At 37.4% G+C, this 10,997-nt stretch overlaps 1 protein-coding gene across 3 annotated transcripts in view; it reads right to left on the bottom strand.

Moving 5' to 3' along the window:
• spindoc (spindlin interactor and repressor of chromatin binding) overlaps positions 1–10,997 on the bottom strand; it is a 52,101-nt gene that overhangs the window by 32,187 nt on the left and 8,917 nt on the right. For 2 of the 3 annotated variants that reach the window (XR_010001338.1, XM_062965501.1), the window contains exons 3-5: positions 8,581–8,865; positions 6,161–6,280; positions 3,967–4,017 (exon numbers count right to left, since the gene is read on the bottom strand). Coding sequence is in view for 2 of the 3 variants with exons in the window: in XM_062965501.1 (XP_062821571.1) it covers positions 3,967–4,017; positions 6,161–6,280; positions 8,581–8,865 (456 nt within the window). In the remaining variant the exon portion in view is untranslated. Of the gene's footprint in view, positions 1–487; positions 1,864–3,966; positions 4,018–6,160; positions 6,281–8,580; positions 8,866–10,997 lie in introns of those variants that run through there. The other variant, XM_062965500.1, reaches the window with a different exon arrangement.

The following is a 10,997-nucleotide window of genomic DNA, read 5'->3' as shown; positions in this document are numbered from 1 at the left end:
TCACCCACATCTATGGCAGGCATCCTCCGAGACTGTGAGGTATCTCACAACCTCGGAGGGTACCTGCCTCAGATGTGGGCGAAACGCCAGGAGAGAATACTTCTGGAAAGAGGCCAAACTGCCTGGAAAACTCACAGCAGCTCCGTGATTCCGGTCATGAAAGGCTTCGACAACAGAAAGATAACTTCCCTGGCATTGGCACCAATACTTCCAGTTGCAGAAACATTACAATTGAGAATGTGACAACACAGTCTGGAAAACTCACAGAAACCCAACGATTCCGGCCATGAAAGCCTTTGCAACACAATGATTCCGTTACCACCTTGGTTGGAATTTGTACTTTGAGGCAAACCAAAGCGGGGTGTTTGCAAAGTCAGAGAGGTTTGAAATGAAGCCGTTCCCTATTTCGATCTGATCCATTCAGAGTTAGCAAAAGAGAGAGAAAACAATGGTTATGCAAAGAAGAAAAAAACCAGAAAACAGTGTATATCATAAAAATAATTTATGGTCTCTTCATATAATGCATTGCCACGTGACATTTACTACCTAATGATAGATATATTCATCATCTCTTGGTGAAAATTATAACTGAGCCTTAACCCCCCGTGGATACAAGTATTGTGTCCTCCTTGTTCTAGTCCAACTTCGGCCCTCCCACTCCGAAACAAAGGAAGTCCAGACAGGAAACAATCAGGGCCAACAAAGGAAGGTATCAGTCAGGCTTTGAAGCTGCAAAGGCCATTCAGTGATAGATAATCAAGGTGGTCAATTCCAACATTCACACTTGCCTCGAGCAAAAAAAGAGTTAGGGATATATAATCCCCACGTGCCTCGTTTCCAACAGATCTTACAACCTCTGTTATAGATGTGGGCGAAATGTCAGGAGAGAATGCTTCTGGAACCATACAGCCACAGCAGCCCAGAGAACAATACATCCTGCATTCATTCCCATTTGACATCATGACCAGAACTGATGGATACAACGGAAGATACAAGGCTTTATGGATATGATGTCTGGCTTTACAACAACCTGACATTTAGGCTGCCATTCCCATTATCCCCACTCATCAACAGCGACGGGAGGTTGTCGTTCAATAACACCGGCAGACCCAAAGTGGTAAAAACTAAAGAACGCCAACCGTTATGTAAAAAAAGTATGGTTGGTCCCCGTCTCTGTCCACGGATTGAACGGCCCTTCAAAGGCAACCACAACAATGATGGAAAGTAGTCTTAACCGGCCACCTCGTAACTACAGTATGCATCAGATATGGGCAAACTTCGGCCCTCCACTTGGCATGGGAGTTGAAATCCAAAACACGTCAAGGGCCGAAGTTTGCCCACGCCTGCTATACATGGAATGATTCACTTTTCCTCGTAGTGCGGCTTTCCCCAAGGTGAGGAGAAAGGCAGCGGAGGGTTTCGTACTTCTCACGTCAACAACACAACCCGCTTGTCACTTCTTCGGAGCCGGGGACGGAGTCGACTGGCTGCGGCTCTCCCAGACTTCGCGAATGGTGCGCCGGACCTCGCGGGGCAGGTTGAGGGTCTCCGCGTGGCACTGGAGGATGTGCCGCTTGACGGTGGCCAGGCACACGCGCCTCAGCGGGTACTCGCACACCATGCACACCAAGCGGCCCGCGGCGGCGTCAAAGTCCACGAGGAAGCGGCCTCGCCAGACGGGGTCGAAACCCTCGGCCAGGAGGGAAGGCTCCTCCTTGCCCGCGGCGGACGCGACTCGCCGGCCGGCTCTGGCGCCACAGTCTTTGGCATGGCTACTGGCGGACCCCGAGAGGGGGCTGGAGCAGAGGCGGCGCGGGGAGTCCGTGGAGTGGAGCCTCAGCAAAGACACAGAGCAGTTGCGATCTGGGGATGCGGGGACAAGAGACAACAGGGATATCTGTAGGTAAGAAAGCTGCCAAGACAACGGCTCACCAATCCTTGGTGAGCATATACCGAATATTTTAGATTATGGAGACAGAAGGAGATACCAGATAAAGAGGACTGGATAGAAAAAATGATGGACATTATTAATATGGATTTATTAACTAAACGACTATCAAAATCACAAGGAAAATTTGAAACAGTTATTTTTTTATTTTTAATCCTTCTAAAGTTTTGTCTTCATTTCCCATACTGATAGACTGCTATCAATATGTGGACGACACCCAACTCCTTCTGCGCTTGGAGCCTGGAGCAACGTCAATACCAGACAATTTCACCTTATGTTTGGAGGCTCTGTCGAACTGGCTACGTGCTAGCAGACTGAAGGTGAACCCGGCGAAGACCGAGATTCTCTGGCATGGCCGCTCGACCGGTCTGACCCATCTGCTACCCACCTTCGATGGTGCTGCCCTATCTCCTTCGCCTACCGTTAAGAGCCTGGGTGTCGTTTTGGATTCGCAGCTGACAATGGAAGCTCAGGTCGCTGCTGCCAGCAAACAGGCCTTTTTCCATCTACGACAAGCGAGGCAACTGGCACCCTATCTATCTGATGAGGTGCTGGCAACAGTCATCCATGCCACGGTCACGTCTAGGCTGGACTATTGCATTTTCCATTACCTCATTTAATATGTCCTTTAATAGTTATGACAATTCATCCTTAAATATTTTGTAAAATAGTGCCGTGTACCCGTCAGGCCCGGGAGCTTTATTATTTTTAAGTCCTTTAATTGCCAAATCAATTTTGCTCATAGACATAGGGTCATTTAATAGTTTTCTGTTATTTTTGGTAACTTTAATTGGCATAAAAGAATATTAAAACGACAGATTGGACTCTCTTCAAAGACTGGCTCAAAGAAAAGAAAATAAAGACTTCAATTTGACAATTTGACAAAGCACCAAAAAACCATCCGCAACAATAAGAAAAGAAGTGAATTGAAGTAAGATGATTCATGTTGAATTTTTTTTTGGGTTTTTTTACACACAAGAGGAAAATATTAAATACTACTACGAAGAAAGGAAGCTACAGTAGAGTCTCACTTATCCAACATAAACGGGCCGGCAGAACCTTGGATAAGCGAATATCTTGGATAATAAGGAGGGATTAAGGAAAAGCCTATTAAACATCAAATTAGGTTATGATTTTACAAATTAAACACCAAAACATCATGTTATACAACAAATTTGACAGAAAAAGTTACATCCGGTGAGAAAGCTTGGATTTCTTTGGGTTTTCAAATACATTACAACTTGTACCCTCGGTTCACTTCTGACATGAGAAATAAATAAAATAAATTATCAAAGATTATTATTATTATTATTATTTGAAACACAACATGATGAGTCCACAGCTGACACTCTGCTGGCTGCTGTATTGGATCACACGTCAGAAATAATAATAATAATAATAACAATAATAACTCAGCCACTATCAGGACCTCAAGATTGAACTTCAAAGACTCTGGCAGAAACCAGTGCAGGTGGTCCCAGTGGTGATCGGCACACTGGGTGCCGTGCCAAAAGATCTCAGCCGGCATTTGGAAACAATAGACATTGACAAAATTACGATCTGCCAACTGCAAAAGGCCACCCTACTGGGATCTGCACGCATCATCTGAAAATACATCACACAGTCCTAGACACTTGGGAAGTGTTCGACTTGTGATTTTGTGATACGAAATCCAGCATATCTATCTTGTTTGCTGTGTCATACAATAAAATAATAATAATTATTATTATTATTATTATTATTATTATTCAATCCTGGTGTCAGAAGAGACCACAAAGAACATCCAGTCCAAACCTTTCCTGCCACGCAGGAAGACAGAATCAAAGCCCTCCCGGCAGATGGCCATTCTGTCTCTGCTTAAAACACTCCATAGAAAGAGACTTCACTGAACTCCAAGCAGCATCACTGCTAAACATCTCTAACCATCAAAATGTTCTTCATAATGTTTAGGTGGAATCTCGCATCAACACAGACTGAGAAGGAAAAGAAAGAGGAGATAATGTGTTATGCAGACTTACCCACTGTTCTCTTCTTTGTATTTGGCTTGACTCGAGAGTCTTGAGGTGTTTCTGTAATTTGAAAAAAAAAATATTGTTTTGTCATCACTGCACAGAAGGCATTCTCGAAATGTTCCAATCCAGGGGTCCTCAAACTTTTTAAGGGGAGGGCTGATTCATGGGCCTCAGATGGTTGAGGGGCCAAATTATCATTTGGAAGAAAAAAAAAAAACAAATTCCTATGCACATGTCTTATTTGTAGTGCAAAAAAAACCCCCAACAACAATCATTTACTTATTTATTTATTTGCTACATTTATACCCCACCCTCTCTCACCCCGAGGGGGACTCAGAGCGGCTTACAAGTTGTATGTACATACAATATATTATATTATTAGCATATCACAATATTAGCATTATATATTACTATATTGTACTATACCATTATACCGTAATATTATTAGTAATATTACATTTAATATATAATATATTATTATTATTATTATTATTATTATTATTATATTATACAATATCATTACAGTAGAGTCTCACTTATCCAAGCCTCGCTTATCCAAGACTCTGGATAATCCAAGCCATTTTTGTAGTCAATGTTTTCAATATATCACGATATTTTGGTGCTAAATTCGTAAATACAGTAATTACAACATAACATTACTGCGTATTGAACTACTTTTTCTGCCAAATTTGTTGTATAACAAGAAGTTTTGGTGCTTAATTTGTAAAATCATAACCTAATTTGATGTTTAATAGGTTTTCCCTTAATCCCTCCTTATTATTCAAGATATTCACTTATCCAAGCTTCTGCCGGCCTGTTTAGCTTGGATAAGTGAGACTCTACTGTATTAGCATAGCACAATATTAGCATTATATATTACTACTAGCTGTGCCTGGCCACGCGTTGCTGTGGCAAAGTGGTGGTGGTATTGGTTAAAAATTGTTGTGTAATTTTTATTTGACATTTGTATTTTTTATTAATTTTATTGCAAGTTATCTTTTTATTTATTATATTTTATTATTTTCTTGTATTATTTTTAGTTATTTTCTGTTATTATAGTATTTTATTGTATTAATTTTTTAGTGTTTTTAATTATTTTTAGTGTTTTTTTAATTATTTTTATTGGGTTGCTAGATGACCAAGTTGGAGGAGCTTAGCCTTCTAACTGGCAGCAGTTGGATAAAAGCAATTATTCCTCTCTCTCTAATTAGGACTTTATTTTTCTTTTCTTTCTGTTGTATCAACCTAGAGGCGTGGATGATGGGTTGTGTTGTCAAATTTCAAGGTTGGGGGGCCTGTAGTTTTGTTGTTTTGTGGGTCGCCGTGATGCCATCACTCTTTTATATATATAGATATTTTTATTGAGATTTATAACATAGAAAAGGGAGGTAGCAAAAAGAAAAGAGAGGCTACATGTGTGTGTGTGTGTGTGTGTGTGTGTGTGTGTGTGTATATGCCATCACTCTTTTATATATATAGATATTGTACTATACCATTATAACGTAATATTATTAGTAATATTACATTTAATATATAATATATTATTATTATTATATTATACAATACCATTATATTGTACTATTATTATTATTAGCTGCCCTGAGTCCCCTATTGGGTGAGAAGGTTGGGGTAGAAATACTGTAATAAATAAATAAATAAATAAATATTATATTGTACTACATTATCATATTTATTATCAATATTATATGTATGCACAATATATTATATTATTACCATATCATTCATTTACAATATCTCATTTACAATATTGGTAAATGAAAAAAACAATACAATATTTAAAAATAATTTTAACCAACATACTGTAAACTTATCAGGATTTCAGTGGGAAGTGTGGGCCTGCTTCTGGCCAATGAGATCATCAAGTAGGATTGTTGTTGTTGTGCCTTCAAGTCATTTCAGACTTTGGGCGAGCCTAAGTCTAAAACTGAGGGCGGGGGCCAGGTCAATGGCCTTGGAGGGCCGCATCCGGCCCCCGGGCCTTAGTTTGGGGACCCCTGTTCCAATCCCTTCCAAACTAATCTACCGCAGGATCTGCATCCTTGCATTTGTAAACAGTTATAAGTTCTCCAGTCCTAGTTAAGACAAAGTTCTGAATTTTGAATTGCTGTGCGTGTCTCAGAGGAAGTCATGGTTAAGAAGCAACACATTTTCCCACCGTTTCCACCTCTTCTCCACGTACCTGGCTGAGCCCGGCAATACAGTTTTAAGGTGAACCCAGCAGGGAAGGTGCCGTCGGTGAAAATTCGGATTTCTGAAGGCGCTGAGCCCGGGACACCGCACTCGGAGAGCCACTCCTTCCCTGCCGTGCAAAAACAATCACAAGAAATGTCTCATCAAAGGCTTTCATGGCCAGAATCACTGGGTTGCTGTGAGTTTTCTGGGCTGTATGGCAATATTCCATAATAATAATAATAATAATAATAATAATAATAATAATAATAATAATAATAATAATAATGTACATCACACAGTCCTAAACACTTGGGAAGTGTTTAACTTGTGATTTTGTAATACGAAATCCAGCATATAGATCTCGTTTGCTGTGTCATACTATGTCTTTGTGTCAATAATAATAATAATAATAATAATAATAATAATAATAATAATAATACAGTAGAGTCTCACTTATCCAAGCCTCGCTTATCCAAGCCTCTGGATAATCCAAGCCATTTTTGTCGTCAATGTTTTCAATATATCGTGATATTTTGGTGCTAAATTCGTAAATACAGTAATTACCACATAGCATTACTGCATATTGAACTACTTTTTCTGTCAAATTTGTTGTATAACATGATGTTTTGGTGCTTAATTTGTAAAATCATAACCTAATTTGATGTTTAATAGGCTTTTCCTTAATCCCTCCTTATTATCCAAGATATTCGCTTATCCAAGCTTCTGCCGGCCTGTTTAGCTTGGATAAGTGAGACTCTACTGTAATGATAATGTACTAATAATGTACATCACACAGTCCTAAACACATGGGAAGTGTTTGACTTGTGATTTTGTAATACGAAATCCAGCATATAGATCTCGTTTGCTGTGTCATACTATGTCTTTGTGTCAATAAAATAATAATAATAATAATAATAATAATAATAATGATAATGTACATCACACAGTCCTAAACACTTGGGAAGTGTTTGACGTAATTTTGTAATACGAAATCCAGCACATAGATCTCGTTTGCTGTGTCATACTATGTCTTTGTGTCAATAAAATAATAATAATAATAATAATAATAATAATAATAATAATAATAATGTACCGTATATACTCAAGTATAAGCCGACCCGAATATAAGCTGAGGCACCTAATTTTACCACAAAAAAACTGGGAAAACACTGACTCCAGTATAAGCCGAGGGTGGTAAATTTCAGAAATAAAAATAGATACCAATAAAATTACATTAATTGAGGCACCAGTAGGTTAAATGTTTTTGAATATTTACATAAAGCTCAAATTTAAGATAAGACTGTCCAACTCTGATCAAATCATTATTCTCATCTTCTTCAATGTAAATGTGCTTATGTATCCTTTTAATAATAATAGAGTAACATAATACATGTAATAATAATAATAAATACAGGAAAATAATACATCTAATAATAAATAGAGTAAAATAATAAATGTAATAATAAGATCAGAGTGAATTAATAAATGTATTAATAATAAAAATAGAGTAAAATAAATGTAATAGTAGCAACAATAATAGAGAAAAATAATAAATGTAATAATACCAATAATAATAGAGAAAAGCAATAAATGTACCATATATTCTCGAGTATAAGCTGACCCAAATATATGCCAACCAGGACCCTCACCCGAGTATAAGCCGAGGGGGGCTTTTTCAGTCTTTAAAAAAGGGCTGAAAAACTAGGCTTATACTCGAGTATATACAGTACATCACACAGTCCTAAACACTTGGGAAGTGTTTGACTTTTTATAATACGAAATCCAACATATAGATCTCGTTTGCTGTGTCATACTATGTTTTTTTGTCAATAAAATAATAAAAATAATAATAATAATAATAATAATAATATACATCACACAGTCCTAAACACTTGGGAAGTGTTTGACTTGTGATTTTGTAATACAAAATCCTGCATATAGATCTCGTTTGCTGTGTCATACTATGTCTTTGTGTCAATAAAATAATAATAATAAAAACTTTATTTGCATACTGTTCTCTCTCCCCGATGGGACTCAGGGCAGTTTCCAACGTAGGTAAAGCATTTAATTACCAACACAAAGCATACAACACAACCATAATAATACAACAACATAATTACTATTAACAAAACACATTCATATAGGATTAAAACCAGAAGTATTCTATCCTGGCGTTTTCGCTCAGGCATGAAACAATTGGGGCCAGTTAACACCTCCCAACCAAGGATTCCCCCAGGCAGGAAGCAGTCAGGCTTTGAAGCTGCAAGGCTATTCAATGCTAATCGAGGTAGCCAATGGCAACATTCACACTAGCCTCAGACAGACAAGAGTCTGGACATCATTATCATCCAAAAATTGATGTGTGATTGTTATGCAGTTGCGACTCTTTGTGTGATGAAATACAGGTACAAATAAAAGGGGGTTTACCTTCCGGGGAGGGGTCTTGCGCTACCGTCGGCAGGACAGCTCCCTCGCTCCAGGCTTCCAGGATGTTGTGCTTCTCTTCTAGGCTGAAGTCGAGCGAATGGGCGTGCTGCTGTAGGATGTGTTTGCGGGCCGCCGCGGGGTCCGAACAACTCAAGATGCCCCCACAGACCATACAAACGGGCCGGCCATGGCTTGGGCTTTCGGCTATCAGGTATTCCTGCTTCCAAGAGCTGCTCGGTTCTTCCTGGCCAGCCCCGGCTAATACGCTTGGATTCCGCCGCTCCCCTGCAAAATGAATTTATTTATTTATTTGCAGTATTTTTATTCCGCCCTTCTCACCCCAAAAGGTGAGTCACAACGCGCACATAGACACCAAACATTCAATGCCGTTTTTAGACATACAACACATACAAACAGACAGTAGAAAAACAGACAATTCAACATTTTCCAACTTCGGCGTCTGGAAGTTATGCTCGATTCTGGCCACAGGGGGAGCTGTTGCTTCATCCACTATGACATCGAGTCCTTTATTCATTCATTCATTCATTTATTTATATAACTAGCTGTGCCCGGTCACACATTACTGTGGCAAAGTGGTGGTGGTATTGGTTAAAAATTCTTGTGTAATTTTTATTTGACGTTATTTGCAATTTTTTATTAATTTTATTGTAAGTTATATTTTTATTTATTATATTTTATTATTTTCTTGTATTATTTTTAGTTATTTTCTGTTATTATAGTATTTTATTGTACAGTAGAGTCTCACTTATCCAACATAAACGGGCCGGCAGAAGCTTGGATAAGTGAATATGTTGGATAATAAGGAGGGATCAAGGAAAAGCCTATTAAACTTCAAATTAGGTTATGATTTTACAAATTAAGCACCAAAACATCATGTTACACAACAAATTTGACAGAAAAAGTAGTTCAATACGCAGTAATGCTATGTGGTAATTACTGCATTTACGAATTTAGCACCAAAATATCACGATATATTGAAAACATTGACTACAAAAATGCGTTGGATAATCCAGAACGTTGGATAAGCGGATGTTGGATAAGTGAGACTCTACTGTATTAATTGTTTAGTGTGTTTAATTATTTTTAGTGTTTTTTATTATTTTTATTGGGTTGCTAGGAGACCAAGTTGGAGGAGCTTAGCCTTCTAACTGGCAGCAATTGGATAAAAGCAATTATTCCTCTCTCTCTAATTAGGACTTTATTTTTCTTTTCTTTTTGTTGTATCAACTTAAAGGAATGAATGATGGGTTGTGTTGTCAAATTTTGAGGTTGGGGGGCCTGTAGTTTTGTTGTTTTGTGGGTCGCCGTGATGCCATCACTCTTTTATATATATTGATATTTTTATTGAGATTTATAACATAGAAAAGGGAGGTAGCAAAAAGAAAAGAGAGGCTACATGTGTGTGTGTGTGTGTATATGTATATTACCGTATATACTCAAGTATAAGTTGACCCGAATATAAGCCGAGGCACCTAATTTTACCACAAAAAAACTGGGAAAACATTGACTCCAGTATAAGCCGATTAATTACATTAATTGAGGCCTCAGTAGTTTAAATGTTTTTGAATCTTTACATCAAACTGTAATTTAAGATATGACTGTTCAACTCCGATTAAATCATTATTTTCATCTTCTTCAATGTAAAGGTGCTTATGTATCCTTTTAATAATAATAGAGTGAAATAATAAATGTAATAATAATAAATGCAGTACAATAATAAATGTAATAGAATAAAATAATAAATGTATTATTAATAATAAAAATAGAGTAAAATAAATGTAAAAGTAACAACAATAATAGAGTAAAATAATAAACGTAATAATAATAATGAATAGAGTAAAATAATAAATGTAACAATATCAATAATAATAGAGAAAAATAATAAATATACCACATATACTTGAGTATAAGCCAACCTGAATATAAGCCCAACAGGACCCTCACCCAACTATAAGCCGAGGAGGTTTTTTTTTCAGTCCTAAAAAAGGGCTAAAAAACTAGGCTTATATTCGAGTATATAAGTACAGTACATGGAATAATAAAAAAAGAATAATAATAAAGAGAAACAAATACAGTAGAGTCTCATTTCTCCAACATAAACGGGCCAGCAGAATGTTGGATAAGCGAATATTTTGGATAATAAGGAGGGATTAAGGAAAAGCCTATTAAACATCAAATTAGGTTATGATTTTACAAATTAAGCACCAAAACTTCATGTTAGACAACACATTTGACAGAAAAAGTAGTTCAATATGCAGTAATGCTATGTAGTAATTACTGTATTTACGAATTTAGCACCAAAATATCATGATATATTGAAAACATTGACTACAAAAATGTCTTGGATAATCCAGAACCTTGGATGAGCGAGTCTTGGATAAGTGAGACTCTACTGT

Source organism: Anolis carolinensis, unplaced genomic scaffold (assembly GCF_035594765.1).
Source record: "Anolis carolinensis isolate JA03-04 unplaced genomic scaffold, rAnoCar3.1.pri scaffold_14, whole genome shotgun sequence".
Lineage (NCBI taxonomy): Eukaryota > Metazoa > Chordata > Lepidosauria > Squamata > Dactyloidae > Anolis > Anolis carolinensis.
Note: the sequence above shows the minus strand (reverse complement) of the source record. Positions and strands in the feature narration are given on the sequence as shown.